The sequence below is a fragment of the Lasioglossum baleicum genome, chromosome 11 (assembly GCF_051020765.1).
Source record: "Lasioglossum baleicum chromosome 11, iyLasBale1, whole genome shotgun sequence".
NCBI classification, from domain to species: Eukaryota; Metazoa; Arthropoda; class Insecta; order Hymenoptera; family Halictidae; genus Lasioglossum; species Lasioglossum baleicum.
In genome coordinates this window covers 3,261,149-3,278,670 of record NC_134939.1, presented here as the reverse complement: position 1 = coordinate 3,278,670, position 17,522 = coordinate 3,261,149, and the positions used below count along the sequence as shown (strand labels likewise).

The 17,522-nt window shown below is 43.6% G+C and overlaps 1 protein-coding gene across 1 annotated transcript; it reads right to left on the bottom strand.

Moving 5' to 3' along the window:
• Nucleotides 1-15,674: 15,674 nt before the first annotated feature.
• Nucleotides 15,675-16,837, bottom strand: LOC143213653 (uncharacterized). The gene is made up of 3 exons (XM_076433709.1): nt 16,739-16,837; nt 16,480-16,696; nt 15,675-16,347 (listed from the first exon to the last, which is right to left on the bottom strand). Exons 1-3 carry the CDS (start codon nt 16,835-16,837, stop codon nt 15,695-15,697), a joined length of 969 nt encoding a protein of 322 aa, XP_076289824.1. The 3' UTR covers nt 15,675-15,694.
• Nucleotides 16,838-17,522: the final 685 nt, after the last annotated feature.

The following is a 17,522-nucleotide window of genomic DNA, read 5'->3' as shown; positions in this document are numbered from 1 at the left end:
ACTTTGCTTTGTTTTTTTTCGGGGTTTTTCGCGTACTTGTCACAAGAGGGTCCGAGGATACCAGCATCCAGTTAAATATGTCACTATTGGTGTTGATTCTTGAAGTTCTTCTGGAGTGATATTGTCTTAATTTTTTATACTCTTTATGGCCCGCCTCAATTACATCTTCTGACAGTTAGCCAACTAGTAGTGGTAAAGATTTTATAATATCAGCTCCGTGTATTAACAATTTATGAACACTGGCGCTCATTTTGTACTGGGATTAGGGAATTTGCTGGGTTCGGATGCCCGTGGAGCGCTGAAGCACTCTGCTCGTGGAAGGTTTGCAGAAAATAACTTTTAACAATGTAATGTAAAGGAAAAATAAATATAGACTTTATTTAATTGAACTTAGTTGTCGACTCTATGATCTGAGAATTCTATCTGCCTCGTATTTGCCTCGTCCTGAAGTTTTATATTCTTCCAGCATCCATTTCCTTAGCCAATAGGAAAATTCGGATCTTCCAGCTGGACGTTGATTCGTCGGGTGGCTCGTCTTCGGTTGTTGCTCGATGGTGATTGGAGGTGGAGGTGCCTCAATAGCGCGCGCACGAGAGTGGGGTACACGCGAGGGTGAAGGCCACGTGAAGGCCCGTCAAAACAAGGGTCGTGGGACCGAGCGAGAGAGAGGTCCGAGGGAGTTCCAAGAGGTCCTTGACTGAGAATTTACGACTTCCCGTCCTTGACCGATTCTAGACTTCGACTGTCTATTTATGCGAAATTGGAGAAGCTCTCCCAAGAGGTTACACGACTTTACCCAAATTCCTTGATTAGTCTCGCCTATCTGGTTTCGTCAAGGATCTCTGTGGAAACTTCTTGTTTCCCTACTTATTCTAAGCCTAAGCTATCGTGCCTGAATAAAGTATATGTATATGAAATGTACGGCTTGAAACATTACGTTTTATATTCAAATTTCTCTCTCAGCGCCATTAATCGAACATACAGGGCAGTAGCGCTATTCGTGACTATGTTCGCGTGATCAACGGGTCACGCTACACCTCCCCCCTTATTGAAAAGGTGTTTCCTATGGGAACAGCTTCTACTACTCTATTATATATATATATACAAATAGTTAATTACACGGCGTGTGATTTGAGTCTGCATATATACGTGTGTGTGAGCGCGTGTGTTTCTACGACTCGGAATTCCTGGTGTACATATATGTATGTTTACATTACAATTATTTAGGCGAGGTTTTTATTTGTAAATGCAATCGTTTTTATTAATCTAATCGTATATATGCAAGCTAGTTTTAATTTATTCGCATGGACGGTTGTAAATTAGAAACTAGATTAAAAAAGTTTAATAATTCTGCAGTATGTGTTGGATCTGGTGATAATATAACACTGTGGTTTCCCTGAATGGGCTTATAGTTAGCATAGAAATTAATGATTTTTGCAAATGTCTTACTAAAAACTTGCGTACAGTACGCCACTTTCATTTTTTTAATATATTCCCTCTTGACATGCTGATCTGTAATTTTTGTCAGAAGACGATTAGGTCCATTAGTACGATCAATATCGTATGTCCCATCTATATGTTCCCATTTTGCTGTTAATAAGTTGGTGCCATCGAGGGAGAACTGCAAGTCTTTTGTTAATAAATTATTTCTCACGCACTTCATTAAGTGAGGAATATCATACAAAGGAATTATTTCCTGATTACAAATAGAAATAGTCTGATTTTCCGAATTTTCTATTAATGTATTTATTGCCTTCACGTTGTTTGCGTTCTGGTCGCAAACAGAGACAATGACGTGAGGCCAATATTTTTCGCTGCTGTTGCAATACGTTTATACATATCTGCAATATCTAAGTAGGTACTGCTGCTATTACAGAATGTAAATGCGACAGTCTGTTTCCACGGCCTTGCACCGTATACGCCTTTCAGCATCCAGACTGTCGCATGGTCCGCAAATTGTACATTTCCCTGCTTGTCTACATATATGCCCTCCACATTGTCTACTATTGTATTATATTGTACTCCCGCAGATAGTTTCATTTCATCGAAAATTAATATACAATATTTTTCCTTTGCTGTGAAGGATTTAACGTTTTTTTCCATTGCTTTAAAAACACTATTGCATATTCCTGATTGAATATCTAACTGTGTAATTAATTTTTTTAATGTTACTGTAGAGGGCAATAACAGTAGATTCTGGAAAAACCTATAATTCCTGGGGCTTTTTTTCCAAATAGATAAAGCGATTATTTTTTCTTGTAACGTAAATGATCTTTTGCATTGTGTTCTACTTACGTTCCTATGATTTACGACCACAAGGTAAACAACGTGCTGGCGTAGCAACAGAGCAGCATCCTTCAGAGAACCCTCGGGGGGAACAGGCCCCGATGTAAACAGCCTCTGGCACAGCAACAGGCGGCGTCCTTTGGCGTGACCTCGGGCGGACCAGGCTACGAGGCAAACAACCGCACAAACGACGCAGGAACAAAGAGATGTCCCTCAGCGTGACCTCGGGCGAACTAGACCACGAGGTAAGCAGCAACGGACAGCAAGCTCGGCGTGATCTCGGGGATGACCAGGCCACGAGGTGGACAGCATACCGGATCACCAGCAGATCACCTTTTCTAAGTGTGACGTCACAGCCAGCTCGACTCGCACGTATCGTGAAGAAGATGAATTCTCCCCACGTGGCGAAAAACTGCCGTGCTTGCAGTAGAAAATTCTGGAACCCTTCAGAATATCAGTAGAGGTCCAAACTTACCCAACACACTGTTGGTTGTCCGTGTCTTCCTTCGGTAGTTGAAGAAAACCGTGTAGGCCGACACGAAGGCTCGTCCTTCTTGAAATGGCGGCTTGGTCCGTTGGTCAATTTGAAATGTTGAACCGCCAAAGTCGAGCCGTGCAGTGTGGGCTGCACAAATCCCGATCTTTCTCGGCTCCGAACGATTCTGCTCTTCTCCGTGGCCGCGCGATGTCCAAAGTCGGGGTCACCAATTATAGGTTGTCCCGATGATACAAACTCGACACGGAGAATAGTCAGGGTCACCAATGTAACAAGGTACAAGGCCTTGTGCCCCAGCGTTGGAAAAAGTGCGGCCCGAAATATCGAAGGGGATTTTCGAGTTTCACCTCTCTAGGCCTACAGTCAAATGAAAGTTGGTTTGCCCTCTCCGAAAAAAAATGTTAGGGTTTAGCCCTTGACTCTGCGAGTCCGAAAAACCAATTTCTAAAATATTCTATCGAGTAGTTTCCGAGAAAATTTACAAAATCTGGGAGTGGTGGGAGGCGGTAAACCCTCACCCTTTACCCTCCCATACCATTCATTAAATTTCGTGCCTCTAATTCTCTCCCATCTTTTTTCTTCCTGTTTTAACTTTTCCCACCCTACTATTTCTTCACTTGTTGAATCCTGCCTCTCCTCTAGCTTTTTCAAAATCACATCCTCCGTCCAACCCCTCTCCGCAAAGAATTCCCATCTCTCCTTCTCCCACCCGTCCCTCTCTCCACCCTTTCTATCTCTTCTCCTCACTTCTTCTCAGCATAAGCGCGCTAGCTCACCCCCTTTTCCTTGCCCCAACTTGTACTCATACCCCCACGCCCCTATACCCGCCCTCTCCCTCAATAGATCCCTTTGTAGCTCCTATCTTATCATATACCCCGGCGTGTATTTTCCCACACCTAGCAGCCATCTCATATATCTCTTCTGTAGTATCTCTAATCCTTCCCTCTCCTTCCAGCCCCAGATTTCTACTCCGTGACAAATCACTGCACAAATTAACCTATCGAAGAGCCACAGTCTCCTACCCCAGTCCTTACCAAATCTCATTTTCCCTCTTCCCCATATTTGTCCCAATAACGACGCCCCTTTCCTTAATCTTTCTTCTACATGTGCTCTTTGACCACCATCTCTCGTGATCGTATATCCCAGATATGCCATCACCGGACGCAACTTTCCATATTTACGCAACCGGAAAACGCCAACCGAGTTATTCAAGGACTTAATCCTATCCACATTGAGGCTGAGATCGCTGCTCTCAACTATCTCATGATCGTATTCGTAATTGTGTACACTAGCACCAGGCACCTTATCGTCGTACCACACCTGCATATACGACGCGTCCGTATCCAACTTCGGTTTCACAGCATCAACCCTAAACGACATCGCCACAGACGGCGCAACCTCATACGGACGTAAAGGTGCGTGATACGAACTCGTTGATGTGGATGGTTGTCCTCCTGTCCCCCGATTTTGAAGTCGAAACTCGAGGAGACTCTGTACGGCTGCTGTGAGAGCTTTGATTTGTTCCGCTTGATCCGCCATTGTGATGGGGCGACCACATTTTCAATCACGGAAAGAAAGTTCGAAATCTCGTTACTCTTGAGCTTTAATTGTCCGCGGCGCCAGTGTTACGTCAATTTTTGTTACGTCCCAGGTCATTAATGCCACGCAGCACTTCCGTCTGCGTCTGCACAAGGACCCGAACTGGCACCCGCATGCAGCATTACGGATGTTACAAAACCTCTAGACGCTATTACGCACGCTACACAACGATCGCGGTGAGTTTAACATGACTTATAATATGAAACGGACTCACCGGTCGCTGTCACTCGGAGGAGGATGACGCTCCGGTCGTTGTCACCTCAAGCGTGACAAGTCGTTGTCACCTCAGGCGTGACAGGCAGCAGTATGGTAATTGTCGTTGTCGTCATTATCACTGTCTTTACTATTGAATTTATTGCAACTGTCTTCGACCTCATTTCTAACTACTGCTTCTCTCGCGAAAGGAAGACAGAAGCAACCTGTTCTTCGCAGTAATATTCTAAACTTTTGTCCAGGTTTGGATTTGTCTGAAGGTTCGTGAGCAGCACCTCGCCGGCGCCTGTGAGGGCCACCCCCGAGTTCTCCAGACAAGGATGAGTTGAATTTGTTTGGAGAGTTGGATTATTTTGGAGGTCAACAGGGTTTCGGGACAACGCGTCAACGTTGGAGTTCACTCTACTGAGTTTGGACACGACGTCATAATCGTATTCGTTTTAATTTAATTCGCTATCTCATAATCTACTTGTCGTATCTCTCTTAGTTCGTTATGAATGAAATCTACCCCGAAAAATCGCGAGAATGACTCCTACAAAAGGTTTATTGAATCGTCTAAACTATTGATTTCGCGGTGATTTGGGACTAGGAAGCCGGCATGTCCTAAGATTTTATTCCGAATCAAAGCAAGGAGATTAGACTTATCCGACGGGTTTGATTCTTATAATTTTCATCACTGAGCAAGAGAGTCCATCAAATTAGGGTACTCTGTATTGGAAAAATACTATTAGATGGCGGGGTGCTTATTTGAGGGATAGTAACCGTAGATTCTATTGGGGGTAACACTGCAAAATTCCCTTCAGCGTTTGAATACGCTGTTTACATGCTAGGAGATGTCGGTGTTGTACGGTGTGTGTTTATAAATATCGATGGAAGAATGTTGTGATGTAAAACCGTTATTCTTTGATTCCTATCTGCCACACGATCAATTTCAAATAGATCTCGCAAAACAGATCACATCGAATTTCCGTGCTCTTTGCGGGTGGGTGGACGTAGCTTCCTCGATTCTTGCGTCTGATGGACAGTGGAGTATTTGCAGGAACAGAGTGACCAATCTTTTTTAAATTGTACTCGAAAAGGAACAGCTTTATTGGAAAAATCAGTTTCTTTCACAGTTTCTTTAAGTGTTTTCAAAAGATGTAGACGCAAAGATTTAATTAATACGTAAAATTAATTTAGTTATACGTAGACTACGGATGTTTATACCATTTTTAATTTTCGTAGGCGAATTATGAGAAAGTGGAATCATGTAATATCTTATTTTCATGTAGTAGTCTTTGTGGTTCTTAAATAAATATAAATCTGTAGATCTTGGTTTACCGGAGACTCGCTTGTATAGTCGCATCTTGGCTGGTCGATCGTGGAGAACGTAGTAATGTTGAGGGTGCTGCCCCCGCAGTCGTACCCGACGAAGGTGAGTGTCGATCGGATGAGTGCGAAGATGAAGAGAGCGAGGATGAAGAGAGCTGAGGTCTTCATGTTGTCGGCGTCGCGTGGTGACTGTGCCTGTCGTGATTTGAGCTTTGTCTTATATTCACCCTTATCGCTACCGTGCCTGGTCTCATCGGCTACCTTTTGCGAGGGGGTGGGGGAAGAGTGACACCTTATTCCTCCGAGTCTGTCGCCTCCTCCTCGAAGGTGGCCTCCCGTTGAGCCCTCCATGCTGCTAACTCGTTTCCGGCTTCGAGGAAGCACAGCCAGCACTCTGTCGCGGGTTGTGTGCTGCATAGTTGTACCCAGCACTGTTCGCAGAAATTGTCCACGACGCTGTCGTAGATGTAGCCGTGGATTTGGAGGATCTCCCGGGTCGCATACGTGGAGCTGCATGCGACGCAGAGCAGTTTTTTGTCCCCTGCCGAGTAGGCTGTTCCCTTGTAGCAGACTACATTTTCCAGATATGCGATGGTGTCCCCACGCTTGTGACTGACGGACCTCTGGCGAGGTGTGGTCTAAAATTTGCGGCACATTTTGGCAATCGTAGTGATGGATCGGCGATGCTGTACTAGCGGTCTCTTGATCGAACTGATTCTTGAGTGGACCACGCTTGGACCTTTTTGTAGGTTTAGAAATAGAAGTAGAGGGGGAATGACGTGTCATAGCCCTTATTGAAAACGCTTTTCGGGCGTTGTTTATTACTTGGGTCATAGGTTTATCCGGTCCTGTCGATGTCGAATTCGTGGGAAGCGTATCGGACTTCGCGATTATCGCACCTAGTCTAAACGATTCGGGTTTCTCAACTGTCGCAGTTGTTGTAACCGAACTCGATTCCCTTGCGTGTTTAATCTTATTAGTATGAACTACCCGAGAACCTCTCTTAAAGTTTATACGCACGTTGTTATCGCTTAAGGGTGCGCCGGAGCAACAGCATAATTTTTTTCTGACATCAGCGATAGCTGCGGCAGAATTAACAATCTCCCGGACAAGGATAGAGAGCTCCTTGTCTCTCCTGCAGGGCTGTGACAGAGAGGAGACATGTCCTCGCAGGAGAGACAAAGACAGAGATATATCCAAGCAGTTCGATTTCCCGATCACGCGGGTAAGCCGCATTTAGCGAAGAAGCAATATTTTTTCATGCTCTTAGTGTTGAAATATTCTCTGAATTATCGCGGGGTCCCGTACAGAGCCCTTTCTTGGATTGTACTGAATACAATTTCTTCTATAAAAAGTTTCAAAATTGCAAAATTGGTAAATTGCAAAAAAGGGCACTGTACGATACCCCACGATAATTCAGAGACTATTTCAACACCAAAATTATCCAGGAAATAGAAACAGAGATAGGGAGAGGAGCGGAGTTTACTGAAGAGTGTTACACAAAGTGACAGGGCAAAGCAGTATCAATGGCAATATGATAGAATAGGGGACAGATACTATGTAAATTACATACAAATTAGGGACAGCCAGGGAGCAAACTACCTAAATAGAGACTATAAAGGAAGAGGCCAAAGCATGATCGCTAGGACCTGAAAAAGGAGAAGATAAAAAGCCCAAGAGGAAGGAAGAAGACAAATGGAAATCATCATGCATGCACACGGCCGAAGGGCAAGAAATGAACCTATTTTCTACTACAACTGGGATTGAATTGGGGGGAACGCAACTAAAACCTTTATTTTTTAAAATAAATTTATTTAACGCTTATAGATGAAATAATTTTTATACAGCAGATTTCTCTCGCCACGGCCGTGGAGACGGAAGAGGCCCCTTCCTCCTCCACGGCCGCGGCCCCATCCTCCTCTTCCCCGTTGCTGTTGCAGCTGTTGCTGTTGTTGCAGCTGCAGTTGTTGCTGTTGTCTTGGTCGTTGTCGTGGTCGTGGCTGTTGCTGTTGCTGTTGCCGGTTTAAAGATCTTGTTACAACGAAGACGCTTCGTTACGGTCTCAAGACGAAATATTTTGTCACATGTCGTATGTGTCATTTTAAAGATAGTTTTTGGAGCGAACCGGAAAACGACTGCATATTAGATATCAATACAAGTGCAGTTATCGGTACTATATTGACAGGGACCGGTCACAAGCAGTTAGAACAACTTATGGGGTCTATGAATATTCCAAGTATGAGTAGTAAAACGTATATAAAGTACTCAAACATAGGGGCCAAAGGTATCGAAAGACCTTAGAAGCAGTATTGGAAGCGGCTGGTGAAGAGGAAAAACAATTAGCAATCGAGAGAGGTGATGTCATTAACGGTGTTCCATGCACAGCTGTGATAACAGACGGCTCATGGATGACGAGAGCGGCTCTTATCATAGGTAAATTTACAGGAAAAATATTGTTCGTTGGTGTACGTAACAAATATTGCTCTATCTGTGCAAGAGCAGCAAATAAGGGTACGACGCCAAAAGAACATGTGTGTTATAAGAACTGGGGAGCTAATCAGAGCTCCACCGGTATGGAAAGTGACATCATTCTCGAAGGCTTCCGCCATAGTAAAGAGATGCATGGATTAATATATAGTCGATACATTGGCGATTGCGACAGCAATGTATTAAAAAGAATTGAGGGATTTCCCACCATACGGTGAGACTGATGTGGACAAGATTGAATGTAGAAATCATCTCCTCCGCAATATGTCAAAGAAAATAAAGGATGCGCCTAATGTTGCTGGTCGAAGATACGCAAAATTGAAAAAAATAGTTAAGAACAGCGTAATGAAATTCCGAAACGCTGTTACGAAGGCTGCTGATTTTCACCGGGACAGTACAGCAGAATGGGCAGACAAAATTACTGGTTTAATGAGAGATATTGACAATGCACCCAGGCATATATTTGGTGATCATCAAAATTGCGCCTCGTACTTTTGTAACGGTCCAAAAGAAAACGAGACAAATCTTGTTCCCCAATTACAAGCGGCAGGGATATTTGAAAGAATAGAGTATGCACTACAACGCGTCAAACAAAATGCGGAAAGTTTGCTACACAATTGTACCAGCAATGCTGCTGAAAGTAATAATGCTATTATTTGCAAACTTCTTGGCGGCAAACGTACGCATTTAGGACAAAGAGGCTCTTACCGAACGCGTGTACAAGCATCCGTCGTGCAATGTAATACTTTCAGACCGATGAGGAATGTTTGTCGAGCATTAGGTAAAGAGAGCCCCCAGCACGTGCAAACGTGCTGGAAGATAGAAATATTGCCGCACAGGCAAAACGCCATGAACGTTTCCGCGTAACAAAAGAATCGGGTCAAAGAATTCGTCGATCAAGATATTCTGGCAAGAATGGGCCTGATAAAGATTATGGTCCAAACGCGGAACAGCCTGATGTTGAGCCTGAAAAGTTGGAACAGCTGAAGTCCGTTCATTTACAAAAGTTGCGAGACAAACAGCAGAAGTGGCGAATAATCGAGCAGGGTACGCGGAAGCATCATCGATGCGCGCTGTGGCATGAGACACGTAAGCACCTGCTGACTGCTTCGAATTTCAAAAAAGTTTGCTCCAAGAAAGATGTAACTTCGCGCAAAAGTCTGGTTCATGATATTCTTTACCGTAAACCCTTCAATAATCCCGCTACTCAGTGGGGTAAAGAGAAAGAATCAGTGGCACGACGTGAATTGGCAGCGGTCTTGTCCTGTAAAATCGAAGATTGTGGATTATTCATTGATCAGGAATTCCCATATTTTGGCGCGTCGCCTGATGGCATTACTGACGACGATAAAATCGTTGAAATTAAATGCCCTTATTTGGCGCGCAATGTGACTCCTGATGATGCAATTCGGCAAAAAGTTGGTGATGTCCATAGATTTTTCGACAGACACGACGACAGTCGTTTAAACGTAAATCACTCTCACTATTATCAAGTACAAGGGCAACTGCATGTGACGCAAAAGAGATTTTGCATCTTTGTAGTCTGGATGCCTCTTGGAATGAAGCACATTACTGTCGAGCATGATTTTAAAACCGAATCACTACAATTGCATCTCTCGTTAAGATATCGAAGCTGACGAAGTATTTGGGACGGTTTACAATTTACATCAACCTGTCCTCTTAGTAACCTTCGCAGGTTCTCCTTGTCTGTTGGCGCGAAGACCGAAAGCAGACGTCTTTTGGCTCTAGTATAAATGTCAGGAAATGGAGGTTGCATCATGATGATATCACTTAGATTAGCTAAAGAGTCCTCATCTAATGACATAACGAAATAATCAAATTTCGTCAGTTCGTGCGTCACGCCCGAACGACGTAATGATGCTTCTAACTGGCAGAAACATAACACCGGACCTTTTCGAGAAAAGGGTGGAACTTTGGGAGCACGCGCGACCGCGACCTGGGAAGCATCCCCGCGCTCCTCTCGCACGTTTCTGTTTTCCCACTGTTCCCTAAGCGCATCGACCTCTCGCCGGATCTGCTCAAGAGTCTCCTCCGGGAAGTCGGGGACTTCGGGAGCCGGATCGGCCATTCTAAATGAGGGTAAGGCTCTAAAAATTAACCTACGCTAAGGCGTTTACAACACAACCTAAATCGCGCACATGCACGAGTGCGATGAACATCATATTTAATTTCATGGCTAGAGATTTCGCTACATCTTTGATCCATGTCCGAACGTGTTTCGTGTTATCTTTTCGCGTCTTCTTATCGATGTAATGCAAGATGTAAGAGGACCGTGTCGCTGTTTCCATCTGCCATCGCCATACAGCCAGCTATCGTAAACGCTCATTAAGAGTAGCGTTTCAAAACATTTCTTCCATCTTTTTATTGTAGTTGGTGGGTATGGTAAGAATAAATTAACAGAACGCGAAGTCTTCGCAAACGTTCCATCGTTGCAAGCGTTTGTCGTGTTGAGATTCAAAGGTCAACCATTTTTCCATACGTGACGGTTTTCGCGTACTACCCGTTGGACTTGTTGCGTGTGAAATGAACGTATCGGAGAAAAAAGGTGACATGACTGCTCCAACGTTGAAAAATTTAGCTTGGGCTCACGTTATAAATTCGTACTTGAGTGATCATTTCTCCATCGAGCTGAAAACATTGGTGGAACGTTTAATGCGGAATGATGCTACGAGTCGCATATGTTTGGTTTACACGAAAAGATTTAGTCAAGTTGTCGCGCGATGGCCGGTGATCGAATCCCCATCGACAATATTAGACATCATCGAAACGGGCGAACATCGCATCGTTGGATGCAAAGTGTAATTATATTTTTGAGAACTGGAAATTTAACGAACGATACAAAATCGAAGTTGAAAGAAATATTTTGTTAACAACCGTGCGGTAGCAAGATGATTAAAACGTTGAAAAAAATGTTGAAGTGTTTGATACGCATGTCAATGCTGGTGAAAACTATGGACGAGTATCGCGAATGGTTTTGCTCATACATCGAGTCTCTGCAGTGTTGTGTCAATTATCTAGCCTGTGTGAAGGATGAATTGCCGGTAGGCAAGAAACATAGTTTAACATCGATTATGCATCGTATGAAAACTTTGAACGAGAGCCTCGACGCTTCGTTGGGAAAATGTTGAGTCGGCGTTTAAAAATCGCATATCGACCGGCATCGTTATCAACGTCGAACATATTGATCCGAAACAATTTTTACAGCACGCGAAACGAATAATTACGGGACGCGTTACGGAATTTTTAAATACGCATTCATCGCTGAAAGCTAACGTAACGTTCGAGGCGGAATTCATGCAGCGCGCCAACGAGGTTTCCGTGAAAATTTTCGGCACGCGAAACGTCGCGTTGTTTCGGACGAGCAATCTACGACAGTGGTATCAGAGAGACGTTGTACCGACGATTTTGACATCGTTGGAAGAGTTTCAAGAGCGAGACAGTGGGTGGGCGCTGTCGAAGATACTACATCTGATCGTGAACTTTAGCAAATACCAGCCGTTGCAAGCCGGCTGCGCCGCTGTAACCTACTTGCCTCGAACGATACAGCTGAAAAGAGCGGTCGTGAACGTGATCAGCAAGGATGAAGCATGCTTTTTTTGGGCGGTCGTGGCGGGTCTCTATCCGGCCGAGGCAAATCCGTCGCGTTTGTCATCGTATCCGCACTACAAAACGGTGCTTCGAACCGAAGGTTTTCAATCACCCATGCTGTTCAAAGACATTCGGAAATTTCAACGAGAAAACGACGTTTCCGTGAATGTGTTCGAATGGGTGCGCAAGAAATGTGTCGCAACCTCTACCGTACAGAGACTTTCGATGGGTGGAGGATATCGATAATTTCAACGTTGAATCCATTCCAATCGATAGCCCTGTAGGATACATTTTGGAGGTTGATTTAGACTATCCACGCGAAATTCACGATGCTCACGCAGATCTTCCATTTTGTCCAAGTCAACCAGCTCGAGTCGAAGAAAGTTGCTGGCAACACTTCGCAATAAGGAGCGATACGTTATACATTATCGATACCTCCAGCAAAGTTTAAAACATAATCTGAAATTGAAGAAAATTCATCGAATTCTAGAGTTTCAACAGTCGCGATGGTTGCATGAATATATCGACTTGAATAAAAAATTACGCGCCAACGCAACCAACGATTTTTCCAAGAATTTGTTCAAATTAATGAACAATGCTGTGTTTGGAAAAACGATGGAGAACGTTTGAAATCATGCAATCGTGAAATTACTTTCTCGATGAAACGGTAGACACGGCGTCGAACGATTGATAGATAGACCAAATTTTCACAGCTATACGGTGTTTTCCGAGGACTTCGTCGCGATTCAGATGAAAACGCTGCTCGTTAAATTTTATAAGCCAATCTACGTAGGCATGTCCGTATTGGATATATCGAAATTTCATTTGTACAGCTTTCATTACGAGTACATGTATCCAAACTTCCAGCAAAATTGTAAGATTTTGTACACGGACACGGACAGTCTGATATACGAGATCGCTTGCGATGACGCGTACGAGGCGCTGCTGAAACGTGATATCCATCGATACGACACCAGTAATTATGACTCGAACAACGTTTACAAAACGTTTACTGCGAACAAGAAACAACTAGGATTGATGAAGGATGAGAATGGCGGTAAAATTATGATCGAGTTTGTAGGGCTTCGTTCGAAAATGTATGCGATTCGCGTGCATGGCGATGGCGAAACTAAAAAGATCAAAGGCATCAGGACAAACGCTACCGCTCGGGATATAAGTTTCGAGGACTATGTCGACTGTCTTCATAATAATACGGAAAACAGTGTTAGCAGTAATCGTATAGTGTCCGTATGACATCAGGTGTATTCGATGTCGGAAATAAAATTAGCATTGAGTTCGCACGACGATAAGCGGTATATTTGCAGTAATTTGATCGATACTCTTCCTTGGGGGCATTACAGCATCGATTAAGAAAAACCGAGTCACCATTTTCTATCGTCGTAAAAGAAAAGGAAGTGGTAGGGAGAAGGAAGTGGTAGGGAGATTATTGTAAATCTTTGAAGACTAGTCGGAGTGGGGATGCGTCCATTTTGCTGATCTTATCTGTAAAAGGAGTGGTAGGGAGACAGCATATAAAATATCGTATTCCGAGCGTCATGCTTCAGATCAAGACAACTACCGCTAAAACGTAGACAGCACGATGCAGCACAATCGTCGTCCGCTCGCCGAATGTGATCGTTAAAACATCGAGGAGTCGCACAAAAAGAGGAGGCTAAATAATATGTAAATAGAAAAGATGAAAAATTGTGAAAAAGAAATTTAGAAAAATAGAAAAGATGAAAAATTGTGAAAAAGAAATTTAGAAAAACGTCTAATTTTGAAATCTGTTGCAGGGGTTTTCGCAACAGCAGTCCCATTTCATCGATGATACAGCCATCATCGTCGTCGTCGAGTTGTTTGCACGGCGCGCGAGTCTTGAGTCGAAGATATTCCATAGCTGGCAATTATTTTAAATATCTTGAAATTGGTGTGCACGTTGGCGATGATATTTGCGTGGAACTGGCTATAGGAGATAACCGCAGTAACGAGATTACGTTTTCCCTGGACGCATGGACAGAGTTGTTGCGCACGAAGGAGTATATTTCCAATTTACAATCTATGCAGAAACAGTGTCGAAAAATGAGCGATGATTTAACATTACAAATAGTTAATCACAATGGTATGAATATAGTGAAATTATCGAATCAGTTCGTGGACAATGATCGACAACATCGTCGATCGACAATGTTCCCACGGTGACTGCTAAATTTATGAATTTTGCCGCTGCAGTGAAGGATAGCAACGCGAAGAATATCATGAAAGCGATCGTCGAGAGCGAATCTTTCGTTCAAAGTTCGCTGATCGATTGCGAACTGGCGGCTTCGTGCGCTGACATCATCGCGACCGAGGCGCAAAACAGATAGGTTAAAAAATTAATGTGTGTGTGTGTGTGTGTTTTTGTAACGATACATTATTTTAAAATAAAATTATTCGAGAATATCTCTTTTGTACTTTATTTTATTATAAATTACATTTTTTCACAATTCCTATAGAATAAAAAAAAATGCAATTAAAATAGAGAAATGAATTATAGTGACTTCTACATATAAAGTATAGCCGTTTTAGAGAAAAAGATAACTATCATAACTCTTACATATAAAATACGAGTAGAAAATACAAAATTAAAGTATATTCGTTTTAGATATCCATGAATTATGTGACGCGTCCATCCCCCACCATTTTACATATACGTTATTTCCTTTCCTACGTAATATTTTTTCAACTAAATATATGTCAGGATATTTTGTCGCACGTATCTCGTGTTCGTAAAATCCTCCGGCGATCGGTTTGCCCCTTGCGTCGGCCAAGAGGTATGTGACAGGATTCGTTCGTTTCACCGCGATAATCTTGAATATTTCGGTTGACCAGTTCGGTGTGTATCGTTTATCAAATAGGAATTTGAACGTGCTAATGCGCACGCGATCATTGAGCTTAAATTTGGCAGGACCAGCAATCTTCATCTTGTCGTACACGGTGGATAGAAGGTGGCTGGCATTTTTACGGTTCACGTCGACGGATGGTTTTCTGTTATTGTAGTCTTCGGTCAACGTGGGAAGCGCATCGATCCAATGATATTTTCCGCTCAACGAGAAAAATGTCCACATGCTGTTCTTCAGCGTGCAATTGAAACGTTCCACGACGGACGCTTTCATAGTGCTAAACGCAGAATAATGGTTGATGTTGCGGTTCCTCAGGATAGTCTTGGAACGTTGCATTGTGAAATTCTTTCCCCATGTCGGTCTGCAAGTTGTTCGGGACTCTACCGTCCTTCTTCAACGCTGACGCGAAAGCTTTGCACACGTCGCTCGCATTTTTACTCTTCAAAGGAACCGTCCATGCGTATTTGCTAAATACATCGATTATCGTGAGAATATATCGATGCCCTCGATTGTCTCGAGCGTATTTTTGAACTTCGACGATATCAGCTTGCCAAAGATCATCGAATCCTCGCACAACCACACGTCTACGCGGGTAAAAACGTCTCGCCGGGGCATGCAGCTCTTCCACCACGTTTTTTTTTACTCATCGTCGTCGTCGTCGTCGTTCTTCTCGCTCTCTCTTTAACCGATTATTCACTTTTCATAGTACGGCGGTTTTGTGACCCTTGTTCATTTCGAGACTCGAACAAATCGTCAGAGTCCGACGTCGCGACGTCGGATTGTAATAACTTTACAGTATTTTGTCACCAGCTGCTCAAGGCGGTGGCCTTGCACGAGTACGTGCAACTCGACGTCGGACAGTTGCAACTCTTTTTCTCATTAATTCTGCATGTTCGTCAAGAAGATATTGAGGCTCCCGAATGGGCCTCTGTCTAAGACGTCTGGGGTCGACTAATTCGGGCAGCATACAATTTAGATAGAAGCGCGACAATTTTGGCTCCATTTGAAGTTTCCAAAATTCGTCGTCTCTATCAACTCGAATTGATTTTATACCTTTCCTTGTCCACACACAAAATATGCAGTACTTTCTGCCCGTTATGTGCAATTGTCCTTGCACTTGGTAGAAGTACCTGTGTGTTTTGCGCAATGCGGTACCCGTACTATCTGTAAACATCGTCTTGACGGCTTGTACGCTTTGTATTGCCTCTTCTGGCGTTACATTTTCCGCAGTGTACGGGCACTTTATTTCGACTATTCCGTCGTCGTCGATCACACCATCTGGTGATGCACCCAAATAGGGTATCGATGCGTCGATGAAAAGGCCGCATTCTGTTATGGTTATACCTTCCCTACTCGCCAATTCTTCGAGAGCAGTATGTTCGTACTTCCGTCCGTATCCTATGGCAGGATGCGTGTTTAGCTTGCGTGGGTAGAGCAGATCCGCTACCAGCTTTTTACACAGCGTTCCTTTCAGTCAGCTGCACACTACGCCAAAGTTGGACGCTGTCAAAAGTTTTGACTTTTTCATCAGCCACTCTGCGTTTTTCCATTGTCCAACTGTATTCCGCTAAACGTTGTCCCTATCCTTTTGCCAATCGCTTAGCATTTTCAAATGATTTTCCCTTGCTAGAATATATATAGGTTCCTCCATGTCTGGCGCCTGTACATTTGGTCCGTAATCAGCATCTTTCGTTGCACGGAACTTGTTGCATGTTCTCTTCGTAGTCCTCTGTTTTTGGTCATTTGTCAAGACTCTCTTTCTGCGTCGTTCCTCCATTTTTAGCAAAACTTTTGGCGGCTCGTTTTGAAACTCTCTCTGTAAACAAGACAATACATCCTTCGTCTTGTACTGAATTACAGCAGCGTGACATCTTGCAGTGTATGATCCCCTTTGGCCGAAATGTAATCTCTTTCCGCCAGTGTACTTCGGGATTATGGAATTGAAGCTCTCCACCATGTTATTGTTGCTCAGGTAGAGGAGACTCTGCATGCGCCGCCAGGCGTCCAATGATCTCCTCTATCTGTTGATACACTCCTATGTTCGTTAAATCTGAAACAATGTTTTCTTCATTTTCCTTCGGTGTCCCATCGCAGAAGTATCTTATTTCGTTGCACCGTTTGTGCTCTCCAAAAACATGACTGGGTATATTCGTTATATCTTCATATAACTTCCTTATCTCCTCTGCTAGCGGCAAATCCTCATTGGCTCTGTGTTCTGCAGCTTTCACAATTCCCGTTCGCATCCGCCGAATACATGCTTCCACGATTCGCCTGTGGTACCCGGCTGGAGTCTTCTTCGCAATTTCTTTCATTTTGTTGCAGAAATTGCGCAACAAATGATTCGTGGATTCTATTTTCTTCACGCGAATCAACGTTTTGTATGGATCACAGTCCAGAATTGTTTTGTAGACGCTGCTGTCGCCGTCACCAATGAGCGTCGAATATATCAATCCTCGTTTTTCAATACTTGTCCTGAAGCCTTCTGCGATGGCGTCGCTCTCCATTTTGGTAGACGTTTCGTTTCTGCTCCAATTCTTGATACATTCGTGTTCCCGCGGTTCTTGATCCTTCCACGACAAATGCTGTAGTCTTTATTCCTGACTCCCACGAATAAAACTTTCTTCGTGTAATAGCCTATTATC